The sequence below is a fragment of the Canis lupus genome, chromosome 2, assembly GCF_048164855.1.
Source record: "Canis lupus baileyi chromosome 2, mCanLup2.hap1, whole genome shotgun sequence".
In the NCBI taxonomy this organism is placed as follows: domain Eukaryota; kingdom Metazoa; phylum Chordata; class Mammalia; order Carnivora; family Canidae; genus Canis; species Canis lupus.
In genome coordinates this window covers 49,430,732-49,446,626 of record NC_132839.1, presented here as the reverse complement: position 1 = coordinate 49,446,626, position 15,895 = coordinate 49,430,732, and the positions used below count along the sequence as shown (strand labels likewise).

At 45.9% G+C, this 15,895-nt stretch overlaps 1 protein-coding gene across 2 annotated transcripts in view; it reads left to right on the top strand.

The window, feature by feature from the left end:
- SLCO3A1 (solute carrier organic anion transporter family member 3A1) overlaps nucleotides 1-15,895 on the top strand; it is a 303,202-nt gene that overhangs the window by 260,081 nt on the left and 27,226 nt on the right. For both annotated transcript variants that reach the window (XM_072798748.1, XM_072798744.1), the window contains exons 8-9: nucleotides 10,939-11,114; nucleotides 15,252-15,316. In XM_072798748.1, coding sequence (XP_072654849.1) covers nucleotides 10,939-11,114; nucleotides 15,252-15,316 — 241 coding nt within the window. The remainder of the gene's footprint in view (nucleotides 1-10,938; nucleotides 11,115-15,251; nucleotides 15,317-15,895) is intronic.

Below are 15,895 nucleotides of genomic sequence, written 5' to 3'. Positions count from 1 at the left end.
AAAAGAGATGAGGCCTTGCAAATGGTTAAAATAAAAATATAAGCTATTTGTTTTCATGACAGCCACTTTATTAACATTTTAATATCAAAAAAGTTCTATAAATCATGTTTGGTTATTGTCCTGTTTTAAGAAGTAAATGGACTCTATAAACTGGTGTCCTGAGACCAAACAAGTCTCTATTCCAGAGCCTTCTCTGACCCCCCCAAAAAAATGTCTTAAAAGTTGCATTTCCCTTGGTCTTTCATGTGCAAGAGTCTTATTGAATAAGAGCCTAACCAGGCCCATTACTGCTTCCAGCTGCTGAAACAGCAAGCTGTGGAATGCAATTATTGGATAGTGAGCTTCTCTGCTTCCCTCTGGACATATCCTTTCTCCTCCAGACACCTGCCTTTTCTTCACATTACTGAGGCCTCATGTTGTCTGCAAAGCAGAGAGGTTCTCCTCCTGTGATTACAAGTCAGAGATGGAGACAGACCTGGGCCCACGGCTGGTGGGGGTAACATTTCTCCCTGCCCTGGCGTCCAGCAGGTGAATGTGAAGGATTTGGGAACTCAGAGCCGTATGTATTGTGCAAAGGGGCCCTTGTGACAATCTAGCCTTAAGAGCAGCTGTAATCCTAAAGCTCACAACAGCAAACTTTTTCAACAGCCCTTTTGGGCCAGGCAACAGGCCTTCCACACGTCACTCACAGCCCGTGACAGCTTGGCCTAGAATCAAAGAAATCTCAGGCCACCGTCCAAAAATGAGCAGAAAGCAGTTTCAGTCTTTTATATCTCTGCTGCAGGATCTTGAGAAAATGCCAAATGGTGGGATATATTCCTGGTGCATTCTCTCCCTCCTTCGTTCCTACTCTCCTTCTTGTCTCCGTGCTCCCACAAAACCTTTTCCAGGAACCAAAGGCTTCCTCGTCCATCTTCCCTCTTTCCCTTCTTATACTTCCCTTCACTGGCTGCTGGAGTCCTCAGGCTCTCCAGGCGTGAATGAAGCCACTCCTCCACCTGCTCGCCCAGCTCTGTGCTGCTTCTCTTGCTGATCCTTACAGCAACCTGAGGAAGGAGGTGTGATTTTTATGCCCCGATTACAGACTAGTCACATGCCCCAGGCCATGCAGAACCTGGTGGCACTGGAATTGACATGGAGGTCTGTCTGTCTGTCTGTCTGTCTGACACCAACCTCATGTCTTCCTCTGACCCTGCGACTTACCTCTTTGCGATTCTCATCTTTTCTTTCCTTGAAAAAACCTCTTCGTTGTACTCCATGTAGTCAGGACCCTCTGCCTTCACAGACTGGCCCTGCTGCCTCTCCAGCCTCAACCTCCCCACTCCTCCCACCTGTTGACGAATGACTTGCTGTGTTGAAATTCCTGGGGTTTTGCAACATACCCAGCTGTCCGTTATCTCTGGGCCTTTGCACGTGCTGCTGTTTTTAGCAGGAGAGTCCTCAGTCAAGTCCTTCAGATGCATAATAATTCTTTACCTGCAGCTAAGAAGCCTCCTCCCAGGTCATCACTTCTTCTAGGGCTGCATTAGTGCCCTGCCCTATAGAGTCCTCCAGCACCTGCTCTGTCTGGCAGTCTGTCCCTTCTACCTCTACCCCCATTCAAACAGCTTGTTTACTCCTGCATCTGCCTCCTTAGGCTCCAGTGTCCAGGGATGGGGTTATCCTGTGAACCCTTGCATTTCCAGTGTTCAGTGTCATGGCTCTGGATAAAGGCCCCAGGTGTCCTGAGCACCTGGCTGGAGGCCCCCGTGCTGACCCAGGGAGCCACGGGTGAGAATATCATTCCCTTGAATAGCAGTTGGCAGGTAGGTTAGTTGATGGTGGAGATTTCAGTACTAAAGCTCCAGTCCCTGTTCATCTCTCACCCATTCACAGCTTCTGTCAGAACCTGTGAAAATTGCCCCTGACTTGATTAAATGTGAGTTGCCCATCAAATAATTCTGGTTATAGGGAAATCTGGTTAGTGTGAGTGGTTTCCTGCTATTAGACTTGCCTTGCTGCTCTGGTTTGGGTTTTGTTTTGTTTTGTTTTTCCCTATTTCCCATCTCCTTGAGTGATAGCAATGAAAGTTTCCAGGATTGCGTTTAATATACAATTTCTAATTCTCCTCATTGCATATGACCAAGGAGGGGTGACAAAAAAGATTGTGAATTAATTTTGTAAGCTTCCTTTGGCATGAGTATGTTGTCCAGATTGTTTCTGTACCTTTCACTCTCAGAAGTAATTATTCCAATGGAAAGCATGTTGGTATGCTGCTGACTGCTGGAAGTTGTAGCCTTTTGATGTACTGAATAATTGAGTAAAAAGAAAAAAGAAAAGAAAGGCTTGTATCAGCTACCAATAGAACGTTGAAAGTCCATCTAAATCCAGCACCAAAGTTTGTAGGGGACTAATCATGGGCCACTAATCTATCTCCCCACACAGGCAGCCAGATGTGTGTCGAGCACCTGTTAGAGCAGAGCTCTGAGTTGGTTCTGCGGAGGGCTGGGGGGCCTATGATAGATGCATGCAGGAAATTTGTTGTTTACTCTCCTGGATCTCATGCAGGCAGTGTTAGAATTGCTTGAGAACTTTTAAAATATGAGCCTCATCCTTAGATACTCTGATTTCTTTGTTATGGAGTACGATCCATAACTTTTTAAAGCCCACTTCTCCCCCGCAAGTGTGTTTGTGTGTAGCAGAGGTTGAGAACCACTGTTCCCCTCCAGAGTGTCTCCACCTCAGCACTGCTGATATTTGAAGGCTATGTCTTTGTGGTGGGGACTGTAGGATATTCAGCAATATCCCTAGGCTCTACCCACTAGTAGATGCCAATAGTTACCCTTGCACATTTGCAAAACCAGCAGTGCCTCCAGATGTTTCCATAGGCTCTGCTTGGGTTCTGCAGAATCCCCCATGGTCGAGAACCTCTGCTCTAGGAGGAGGGATAGGTTCCTAAAATTGTACCTTTCTAGAAATGGTGTCTGAGCTGACACTGAGCACCGAGCCTTCAGTGTCCTTTCCTTTCCACCTTTATGTGTCCAAGCACTGAAGAAACCATGCTAGAGACTGGAGAGGCCACATCAGCATATTACAGAAGAAACTAACTGCTTGTTACCCCCTCTGCCCTTCACGTGTGCTTACTGTGGCCTGAACCAAGGTTTAAACAGTCTGTGCATTTCATACACAAATCTGGATTCCTGGCCTCTCTATAAAACTCGGACAAGAACTGACCTGATCCTGGCACCCCCCCCCCCCAGGGCAGCAGTTGGCTGGAGCTGAGAGATGGTCAAACCTACAGACAAGACATTTGATCTTCTGTAGGCACAGTCCCCACACCTGGCCATCCCTTAGACCTGGGCCAGTTTTCTTATCTGTTTCCTATCTTGCCCTCAAAGGCTTGGAGTTTGCAAGCTCTCTTATAGAGCCAGAACAGATTAAAAAGTCTATACTCATTCAGGCAATGGTTGGTCAGAAGACGTAAATATTCTGAAATCAAGCCCAATTAGGGCACTATAACCCCGAACATCTAATATATCTCAGGCCCTGGACTAGGCATTAGAGATAGAGGGCTGGAAAGGTAGGAGCTCATGTTTACTATGAGATGAGATGTAACGTATTAATAGAATTGGGTACAAAAGGAACACCCACAAGCGACAGCTAGCCTATTAAGCAGAAAGAGCATATTATAAAACGATATACAGATTATGATCCCTTTTAGTAAAAAAAAAAAAAAAGGAAAAAATCTAAATATTTGTATATCTCTACATGGAAAGATCTATACCAGAGATATATAGCCAGCTGTTCACAGAACATTACCTCTGGCTAGGGATTGAAAAATTAATTTTTATGTGTTTCTCTCAAATTTTCCACATATTACTAAATTGTCCAAAGTGAACATGCATTGCTTTTTCAATGAGGAGAAAACTTTTTTATCAAAAAGAAATAAACCGGGGATCCCTGGGTGGCTCAGTGGTTTCGTGCCTGCCTTTGGCCCAGGGCGCGATCCTGGAGTCCCGGGATCGAGTCCCACGTCGGGCTCCCTGCATGGAGCCTGCTTCTCCCTCTGCCTGTGTCTCTGCCTCTCTCTCTCTATGTCTATCATAAATAAATAAAATCTTAAAAAAAAAAAAAAGAAATAAACCCGCCATTGAAGGATAGATGGTTACATTCTAAGAGAAAGAAGCAGGCACATGGAGAGATCAGTGAACCATGAGGGATTCGGGAATTAATTCAGGGCAGGTGCGGCTGGAAGGGAAGTGTGTGGGTGTCTTCCCCCAGAGAAGGAGGAGCAGTGGGGAGGGGGCCTTCTGGTGAAGGATGGGTGTGTATGTGGCGGCAGAGAGACACGGAAGGACAGTCCAGTGTGGACTGTGTGTGCATTGAGGCTTGGACTTTGTGCTCTGAGGACAGGTTCCAAATGGAAGAGGGAGAAGCATAGGGGCCTGATACTCATCACCCTGCATCAGCTACATCCTTCCTCCTCTGCGTTGTGCCCACACCTCCTACCCGAGGCAGCTGGAGCAAAACACTGGTCCTTGCTACTCCCCAAAGACCAGCCCTTTCCTCCCCCTCTGCAGGAGATAATTAAAGCTCTGCCTGGATGTGGTCTGGCTCCTGCATTACAGGTTATGGGAGCGAAAGGTGGATGGAGGTCTTGCTTTCATCCCAGAATGTTTCTCCCTGGCTGTTACCCTTCAGCCCGTGACCCTGAAAGGGAACATGAGAGTGTGTTTCCTCTTGCAGGTTTTCAATATCCCCTTTGCCTTGAGGCACGTGAGCTCTGAGGTCTTTACCTAAAAATACCAGCTTGGGTTGGGCTGATACAGTGAAGAGATTCTGAGCTACAAAAGGACAGTAATGAATGACGGGAGAGCGTCGGAGGAACTTTCCTGAATAATGAGAGAATCTGTAGGTGTCTAGGATGCATAGGAGCACGTTGCCACTAGAAGGAGGAGGTCCCAATCTGTCATCCCCTTATTAGGATGTCACGCATAAGGGGTCAGGGGTCTCACAGGCAGCAAACTACAGGTCTAGGGCCCGGCTTCTAATGGAAATTGTCATTTCTGCCTAGTAACAGTATTCAGTATTTCTGAATACATTACAGAAAGAAAAGCAGAAAAGAATATTCCAGAATGTCTGCCTTTCCGTACTGCAGGCTTTCCACGCACATAACCTCATTGACCCCCATGCCATCCACTTGGAAAAGTCCTCTTTCAACCTAGGAATCAGTTTTATTTGTATGACTCATAGAAATTGAGACACCAGTATTACATGTTGGGGGAAGAAGACCCAAACACGAACAAGTTCATTTGCCAGTATTTTTGAAACCTTGCTGAAAAGTATTTTTTTCCCTTGTAATAGGAGCTGTCAAAATAGCATGCTTACAATTTCCTTTGTCAATAGAAAATTAATCCAAGATTGTAAAGAGTAATTTTTCTATTTTCGTGGTCTCCAGCTTTATTATAATTATTTATCCCCATCATTATATGTGAATAGAAACATTTCTCAGTCTAAATTAATGACTGAATGTAGAATAGGAGTATGATTTCCAGTGGCTACGCTACTCTTCATTGATTTCTTCTTTATTTTGTAATTTCTGCAGTTCTTCATTTTTTTAATAGATGAAATATTTGTGTTGTTCAGAAATCAAAAAGTATAAAAAAAAAGCAAAAAAAGAAGTGGGAACTCTCCACCTGTGTTTTCTTTTCACCTACTGTTCCACCCACCACTCCGCCAAGTAGAGTAATTACTGTTTTTAAGTTTCTTGTATATTCCGACTGGAGTTTAATGCATCTGCAAGGTCTTTCTTATTCTGTGCTTTGTTCATGCGGCTTTCATTGGTAGTAATTTATGTTGTTCTTTTCCTATCAATATAAATGTCAGGAACACGCTCCTACCTTTTTTATAGCTACGTAATCTTCCGTTGTGTGGATCTGTTGGAGCCCATGTAACCAGTCTGCATCATGGGCGTTCAGATTGCTGCAAAACTTTGGGTCTTGCAAGCAGCATTGTGGCTCTTGTACGTATGTCATGTTGTGCCCAGGCAAGTCTGTCTATAGGATGGGTTCTTGTTAGAGTTTACCAGTCAGTCCTGCTCTGTCCTCTGGGTCAGCACTGGTCCCAAAACCTCGCCAGGCCAGCTCCTCTGTGAGCACAGTGGCTATCTGATTATCAACATGATAAATCAGGATGAACTTACTTCCCGTAAAGCCAGACCCTGTCCCTCTTCCCCCACCCCGACCCCCTTCTTCCGTGTCAATATGTGACCCCAGACAGAGAATCCAGCTCTCATGGAGGCAGCAGAGACCTCATTCCCTCCCACAGAATGGTGAACTTGGAAGACATCCCTTTGAAACAGGATGAAAACGTGGGCATTTGCCAGATCAGGAATGGTAAAACCAACCTCCTGGAGCCCAGTGTACTTTATTAATAGTTAAATGTATTGGGGACTGCCAAAGAGAGCAGCTTTGGGTGTACCACTTCATTCAGGCCATGACCATCTACAGGTGGTTTCTGAGACCCATCTGCTTTTTTTGGATTGGCCAGATGGTACTGTTGTATACCAACAGGGTGAGAATTAGGATCCCAGCCTCTGTCATCTGTTCAGTAAAGTGAATTGTTCTTTCACACCCAGGTTAGCTCTGTATTTCTAAGCTTCCTGCTGCTTGGAGCTTTTGCAAGTTTAGGAGTTCCCATGCAGCTGTCCGGGTAGTATCAGCAGAAGGGCTGTCCCTCCACTTCCTTTTTATTTAGGGTGATAGTCTGTGAAACCCCATAGGTGGAAAGTCATCTTTTGCAATTTTGGAAAAGATAATACTGTGTGGTCCTCATCCGTGGTTCTTCCCACCATATATGAATGTGGTTGGAAGTTTCTTCCCAAACAGCTGCCTTTGCTACCAGAGTCCCCACACCTCCTTTAGCATGACATCCAGGTCCATTTCTTGTGTCACCTGAGCCCAAATGAAGGATGTTCCCCATCTCTTGTCATATGACCACAGGCTTAGCATGTTCCCTTAGATTCCCTCTTGGAAGGATCGTAGGAAAGTCCCAGCTGCCTCCCAGACTGTGTGACTACCCAGCGGTTCCTGGTTTCATGTCAGACTGGGTCACCTGCCCAGAAAGGAGACCGCATCCAGGCCCCTGCTCAGACCCTCTGGCTTATCTCCTCCCTAGCCTCTTCCACAGCTCTTCTCAAATAAATTAAATCTGAATAAATAAATACAGGTTTGCCTAGAACCTCTGGGAGAGACCCCCCACCCCATTTCCAGCTTCTCCTCTTGGCACCAGCAAGCTGACATCTTACTGCTTGCATTTCTCACTTCTGCTTTTCTGGCATTAATAATGACCCTCATTATTAATTACAAATTACAAATGCCTCATTTCTGCCCAGAGCCCTGAAGCTGCTCTTGGCCTGTTTTTGTCCCTTCCCTCTCCTTGGCTTTGTGTGCTGTCACCTTCCCTTTGTCTTGGCTGCAGACAGATCCCATGGTGGCTCAACTCTGCTGTCCACTCACTGCATTCCCAGGACATTGGCTTCATGGTCACATTCCCTGTCTCTCCCCCAGACCATACAGGGCTGTGTAGTCACTGTGTCAGACAGTCTAAGAGAAAGATATCTCATTTTGATCCATTCTCTGGGGCCAAGAGCAGAGACCTAATTTGGAGTAGGTTCATTTCAGAAGGGGTTTTCTACTTCTCAGAACAGAGAGGAGCCAGGTACTTTCCTTTTATGGTAAATATCATGCATTTGAGCCCTAGTCTAGGTATTGGGCAAAGATCTAAGACTGAGCATAGGTCCCAACTACAGATTACTTTTTAAACTAAATAAAGCTTAGCAATCACATGGTTCATTCATAGGGTCCTGGCCTGATCACTCAGTTCCAGTACTCACATCACATTCCTAAGAGGCTATGTAAGTCAGAGCTCAGTTCCTAGGATGCTTGATGAAGCAAGACCATAGCTATCCCTGAGAGGCCTGTTTCTCATTTATATCTGTGGTTCTTAGCCCCACAGACCTGGATCTCTCTTTTCTTATAGCTTACTACAGGAATCAGAGACAAGGATTTGAGGGTTTAGAAGGATTTAGGAGATGATGAAATGAATAGGACTTGAGATCTATTTATTTATTCGATGAATAGCTGTTGACTCCCTGTCATGAGCCAAGCCCTCTCCTCTAGAGCTGAGGATAAATTAGCAAAACCACAGTGATGTCTGGCCTCACTTGCCTCACACTCAAGTCAGGGGCGGGGTCCGGAATTATCAGAAAGTTTCCAGAAAGTTAATAGGATGCCACTTCTCAGGCAAGAGATGCAGAGGGAAAGGGGGGTGGGAAAGGGGAACGTGCATCCGTCAGGAAAACAGCACCCACAGTTATGTTAGAAATAAAGAGTTTAGTGTGGGAGTTAGAGTTAATGTGAACACAGAGGAGTTGGAGAATTAAAATCTGGGAGGAGTGAGATGAAGGCGTGGAGGATGGTTACTCCATCCCCAGAAGCACTGGCACTGGTGGGAATGTGGGGGTTTGTGGGAAAAGCCTAAGACGGTACTGACCAGGGTGCTGACTAGGTCAGTGGGCATATAGCCACATCAGTAGAGGTGGCTACGGGGCCTCTGTTGTCAGCAGGGCAGGCGGAAACAAGGGGGGCCGTGTACACACGGATGCTAGGGCCAGCCGGCACCTTCTTGGCATTTCCATGGGTATCATCCCTGTGTCTGGCCTTCTGACAGTAGTAGCCTCTGCTTCACCTCTGCCTTCTAAATCTCATCCGTGCCGTCCCCCACCCCCACCCTGCCCTCCCTGAGAACAGCTCTCAGCCCTGCAGAAAAGGGAATTCTAGGGAAGTAGTTCCCATCATAGACGGGAAATAGTGCCAAGCTGACAGTGCAGAATCCAGGTCGGGACATTTGTTCCTGGGTTCAGCGTGGAGATGGCAACATGCTCAGAGCCTTGAGGCAGTAGGAATGATGTGGGTCTGGGAGGATTATGGCCTGTGGAAGCCACAGAGGGGAGTGGTTCATGGGCACGTGTCCCAAGGGCTCTAGTAAGAGAAAAGTGGGTGATGGAGTCAGGATATGGAGGTCCCCGGAGCGCTTAGCACCATCTGGATCCTGCATGTGAGGACAGGAGCCAACTGGAATGAGTGGGAGCTCGGTGGATGAGATGGAGGTGGCGAGTGTAGACAGCAAAGTTTGGCTGTGAAGTTGAGTTCTGAAGAGAGGGGGTAACACTTTTCCTCCCCTGAGTAGAGAGAAGGTGACATTTTAAGTCCTAGGTGGGGAGAAGTCCTGCCTCCTGCTAAACACGGGGGAAGATTCATTCACATATGCATTCTAAAATCATCTGCTAAACTTCACCTGCTGTATCTGAGTGCCCTGAAATGCTCAGGAGAGTATGCCTAAGACTTGGTCCTCATGCCGGGAGCCACGAGGTCTCCAGCAGTGGGGTGTGGGGTGTGGAGTATGTCCACATGGCAGGGGTGGGGGGTTCTGGGCTCCTGAGGGCCCGCAGAAGGACCTGGCTCAGGGCCAGTGGGGATTCTGGCTCAGTGAAGGGAAGCCTCAAAGAAGGAGAGGGTTTTACAGAAGTTTTAGGAAGCACCCAGGCAGGGATGTATGGGGAGGGGCAGAGGGACACGGCCTCGGCACCTCTGGGGAATTACAGTATAGGTCACAAGGTGCTATAACCAGTCCATTTAAACAGAGGCACCTGCTCTGGACACAGAGCTAAGGAAGTCCAGCCCCATACCATGTCTGCCCACACCTCTCACCTCTGCCCTGTGGATAAAGGCCCCTGTGCAGGGCACAGCCACACCGGGTGACTCTGAGGGGGTAGGAAGGTACCTAAGGGCTTTAGGACACCCCTGAAAGCATCCCATACGGTTTGCTGGGCTGAGAAAAACCCCTACCTATGCCCTGTTCTGTGGGAAGAGAAAAGAAGGGACAGGAGGATGGAGAGGAATGAGGACAAGCAGAAGAATGTGAAAGCCAAAGGGGATTTGTTTGACCCTCAGGAGGATTTTCCTTGGCATGTGCTCTGAAAGCCGAGCAGTCTCGAGAAGAAAAGCAATGAATCATTTATGATTGTATTCATTAAAGGCCTCTGCACTATTATTATCGAACCTTAATTGGCTTGGCGCTCGCTTGGCACTGCCTCTCCCAGCCGCTGCTCCTCCCTTTACCATCAGAAATTCCTCTGATGATGAAGGGAGGATTGGACCGCGCCCGGGAGCAGGGGCAGCTGGGCAAGAATCCACCCACAAGATCAAATGGAACGCAGTCCCTTTCTTTCCCCCCTCCTTGGATCAAGTGTTAATAAATGTGTCTGGTTTGGGCTTTAGCTCCCTGCCTGTGTGCGATGTGCTGCAAGCTCCTGGCATCTCTTAGCCCTCTTTGCTTACCCTGCCACATGAGAATGGTCCTATTAAGCTGCCCCCTCCAGTGGCCCACAAGAGCAGCAACTACATGCATGACAATGCACGTCCTTTGTTCCAAGTGCCACACTGGGCACCGAACCAGCAACAATATGCAGGTTACCTGATTTACTTCTTTTAATACACTTCATTGTAATTATCACTGCATAAAAGAGAGGACAAATTGGCAAGTAATTATAACATTAATTTGGCAATGTTTTATCATACTATGGAGGCACAGCTTCCTCTCTAATTGTATTGGGCGGGGGGGGGGGACACATTTGTCTATGGTACAGCTTATTGAGGGATTCTGGAACGTGGAAATGAAATACACAGGAGATGGGGCTGGGGCTCTCCTCCCTGTAAATATTCCTGTATTTGCATGTGTTTTGCAACTTCCTTAAAAAGCTAACTCGTTTATTCAGACCTAATTAATGGAATGCCACAGAATGCATAATTAGGCTGTGACAGCTCCAGCTGATGGATGGCTTTGGGTTCGGAAACCGGAGATGCCCCCGGTTAAAAGGGTTGAACACTTGCATTTCAGAATCTCACCGGCTGTGCGTGCCTCACGACCGTCCCACCCGAGAACACGACTGTGGTTCCTGGAAAATGCCCCAGTCCTGGGTGCCAAGAGGCCTTCCTCACCTTCCTGTGTGTGATGTGTGTCTGCAGTATGATTGGGGCGATGGCGCAGACACCCTCGGTCATCATCCTTATCAGGTGAGCTCAGACCAGGGACTAGCGAGCCAGGCTTGCCTCTTGCCCTGCCTCTGCCCACTTCATGCACATCTGCCGCCTCGGGAGGCCAGAACTTCAGGTCCTGCGTGAGTCTTTCGAGCCAGGTTCCCCAGGCTGATAGGAATTAGTTACATTTGACAGGGCTCTCACACAAGACCAGAAAGCATGGCCCAAGGGAGATGATACACTTTCAGATCCTCCCAAGAATGGACTGTGCGGGGGATTTTGAAAGGAACTCTGATCCTGCATTGATTTTTATGGAAAGCAGCATTGTTGGAATAAAACGTAAGTGGCATTGGACTAGGTAGGTCCCCAAGTTCAGCCCCTGTCCAGCCACTGATCAGCCACATTTTCCCCTCAGATTTGTTTCTGAATTGGGACCTGGGAGTGATGACATCATTGGTCCTGCTGGCCTCTTGCAGTGGTGTGGGTCCCACTGAGGCCATGTGTATGCCAGTGGTGATTACTCCTATACAAATAGATGGTTAGAGAAAGCACCCATAGGCTGTGGCTCCCTGTCTCTCGGGACCTGTTCTGAGGGCAGGTGAGGTGCCTCAGAGATGAACTATGGGGTCATATTCTAAATACTTGTACATTTGTGAAGTTACCTAGATTTGTGTGAAGAACCTAAAAGTGGAACCCTCTGTAACCCAGTGTCTGTGTTGAACCAGAGGAAGTAACACCAAACACAGACCCACTTTACTCGGATGTTGCTAGTTCACTCCAAGGAGCTAGAAATACAAAGGGGAGTGCAATGCTTGAATGTGACCTGTGCCAGTACACGTCCCCACCTGCTTTATCCAAGCTCCTCTCTCCTCCCCATGCCTACCGCATTTCCTGATCTCTGTTATGAATTCCTGAGGAGGCGTGTTTCTACAAAGTGCGTTTGTTCTCAAGGAGGTCATTAGTAAAACCTTGTTAATGTGCAGAAGCATTAAGGCAACAATAACACAATGCTATTTTATACTTACTAAACTTGAGAAATCAGTGTTAAATATTCACCCCCAGTGGTTGCAAGGCTGTAGCAAAACTGGTCAGATTGCATACTGCTGGTGGCATTGAAAAGCCTATTGCTCCTTTCAAAGAAGCAATATAGCATTGTGAATCAAGAGTCATAAAAATGTTCAGATTTTTTATGAGGCAACCCTATGTCTCACCACTTAGGAAAATACTTCTCTACCCAAAAAGGAGCTCAGTGCAGACAGATTTTTATTACAATGTTAACTGTAATAGCAGAAAAACCTGAATTGGAATAATGAATTAAATTATAGTACTGTACCATAGCTCAATGGGATAATGAAAATTCATAAGAATGAAAAGTATTTATGGGTTGAACTATTGCACTTAAATTACCTACGGAGGTTGATTATGTGTAATATGCATACGGACAAAACCATCAGATCCTAGGTATGGGTTTCGGGTGGCTGTGTTATGGGTAACTTATGTTTCATTATTAGAAATTCCCATGAAGTTATATTGTGTTGGTCACAAACAAAAGGCACCACGAAGGTACAGGAAAAATGACCTTCGTGACCATTAGCAGTGACTAGTCTACTTTCTTCTCTCCCCATGACTTCTATACAAAAAGCCAGCTCACTGCTGGAGACTGGCAAATACAGAAAGCTGAGATCTTATTCACTTCCAAGTCTCAGCTTGATAAACAGCTCTTGGAGATTTTCAGGAAACATTTGATTCCTTTGACTAGATTAGCAGCCAATGGCCTCCGTGATCTAGGCTGGACCTCGGCTACCCCATAAGCCCCTGCTCTGCTAGGGCCTGTTGGAGGCATAGGCTCGCATGTTGTGCCCATCAAGATGATCGGGGTAGCACCTTATTCTGTCACTATTCTAGTCCACTTTGCCATCATAGATGTTCCAGGCAGGCACGAGGGCACAGTCTAAGCCACAGCCCTTGCCCCGTCCCAGAGTGATGGCTCCACTCTAACGCACACAACGGCAGTACTCAGATCATCCACAGGCGAAGATAAAAGGTAACCTCTGCTGTGCCCCGCTTTGGACCCAGCACTGGGCTCCTGTTTTAATTATGTGTTTACATCCTTATTAGCATTCCACTTTTACAGATAGGGAAGTGGAGGCTCTGAGGGGGTTAAGCAGTATTCTCAAGGTCATCAGCTCATAAATTATAGACTTAAGACCCCATCTCTGGCCTTGCCAGGAACTTTCAATAACATTCAGACTGGAACCTTCCATTTCTCCATAACTAGATCTGAGAACGATGACTCCCCCCATGGGAACCAGCTCCCCAAGAGGACATGAAGGGGGATCTTAGCACCTTGCTCATTTGATTCCTAGTGACATGAGAACTGAAAGGAAATCAAATTTTGAGTGATAAATCTTCTAGCTCATTATGCCAGCACGTTTTCTTGAAAAGGAGAATTTGTCTTTATTTACGTGTCTTTCAAGTCAATACCGTCAAGTGAATGTACAAAAACTGGAGCCATGTAGCTGATGATAGCTCCGAAGAACTTGGATTTTCTAACACGGCACATTCTAAAGAGAACTAGCTGTATTTCTATCCAGAAACACTGATCTCATCATTGACGTTTTTCAGGCATCTGGCTTGATCAACCAGACAGTGGTTTCCCCATTGAGAAGAAATGGGCATTCCCCAAGAATAACACATTTTTACTTTTCACTAATAATCTTAGAAATAGGGCAAAGATTGTAAAAACTACATCCATGTTCCTTTTGGTTTGATGGTGTCCTTTGGCCCAGCCTACCAAGAAGCTAAAGAAAAGACATGCCCACCTGAGCCTCAAACAGGTTGTAGGTCATTGGATGGATGGCATTGGATGGTGAGATGAATGACCTCTGGGGTCATGTAAAATATAATTTTAGCTACTAAGTCAAGAGTCGGGTTATGTATCCTAGGTTCTAGATATCCTAGTAGACTTAGATATCCTATTGATAACTTTGTTTCTAACATTTATTTTCTACAGAATTGATGGCCTAGGTCTTCCCTATGTTGCATGGGTCCTTCTAGTCTTTCAAGCCATATTGAAATGCTCCTGATGTTTCCAAAGGCTCGGCCACACTGGAAAGGAGCTAGGCCTAGCCAAGTCCTTCCAAGGCTCATAGTTATGTGTTTACCTCCCCATCTCCCCTAGGGACTCATGATGGGAATGGCACAAGGGGAAGTTTCTCTGCCAGCAATGTCCAGGATGATCTGAGCGTGTGTGCATGTAGTTGGTCAAATACATCTCCCTTCACATTCCCTCACCACCCCACCAGAGATGAGGCCAGACTGGGTCCTGAGTGGGAGACATGTGCCCACCCATCTACCCACTTATATATTACTCAACACATTGTCGTGGCACTCATAATGAACAAGACAAATCATCCCTGGATTCAAGGAGAGAGACAAACATTAAATTAACACCAATTACAAGAGTAAGAGACATTTCAAAAGAGATGTGATCAGCTGTGAGGCCCATCTATTTGGAATTGGTCATTCCCAAACCTCCTGTACTGTCAGACTTATCCCAGAAAAAGTTATAGTCGGAGAGTATTCTAGAAAATGTGCAAGACAATCATTCAAATGGATTGTTCTAGATAAACCAAAGCTAGGGTGATTGAGTCAGTTCAAAACAAAGAACTATGACCATCTGAAGGTACTTTTCCCATTAAAAAGGCACTAAAACTGGTTATAGATGAATGGATTATTTTGCAAGTTGTTCCATCAGGGGTGTCAAACCATGCTCATCTGGTTGACTTCACAAAATAACCTGAGAACAACAAGATTGTTGGTGAGTCTGGCTGTTGGTGAAGCATGAGAGAAATTATCTTCCCAGTTGATACTTCCCCAATACATATATCCTACCAACTTAAGATGGTTTCCTATCTTGGCAAAAGCAAAATGTCTTTAAATAAAGACATTTGCATGTGTTCCTTCTAATGACATGTGTTATTAAAGAACGCTGTTAAGTTCCCAAACTTACCTTGTCACTGCACTTATTTTTCAGACTTTGGGCAGACAAAGCCAAAAAAAAGCCATTAATTTTAAAGAATGGCTCTGATGGACAGCAGTGGATGACTCGGGTCTGTTAATTAAAGTGGAGCGATAATCTTTTCCTTTCTTTCTTCATCTCTTTGCACGTAGGACAGTCAGCCCTGAACTCAAGTCTTATGCCCTGGGAGTCTTGTTCCTCCTCCTTCGTTTGTTGGGTATGTATGCTCTCTTTATTTCCTCCATAATGAATTGGATGCTTACGATCAGGTGAGTCAATACCTGCGAATTTGTCCCAATTTTTGAGCTTGCCTTTTTTTTCCCAATGAAATTTAATAACTATCAGCAAAGAGAATCTTTAAACCTGTAAATTTAGCTCTGAATTTAGACCTATCCACTCTCTGGATACCACAAAGTTTTCATTTATATAAACTCTGTTTTTGTGTGACACTGAATTCTCAGCGGCATAAGAAGGAGAAAGTGATGGCCCCAATGGGAAAAGCATTTGATGGTGTAATGTGGCTCCCTCATTAAGCAAACCCTGGGCAGCTCATGAAATGCTTCATTTATGGGGCTGCCAGCTGGGACAAAGGCATTCTTACAGTGCCTCACAATTGGAAACTTTGTACCCTTTAAATTTTTCCAAACTGATTGAGTTTATTTACCTTGGGGTTCTAGGATGGGGCAAATGTGACCTTCATGCTATACAGTGTACATTCCAAGGTTTGGTGTGGATAAAAGGAGTTAAGCCCAACACTCTCATTTTTAAGATAAGAAAACCAAGCACAGGAATATGC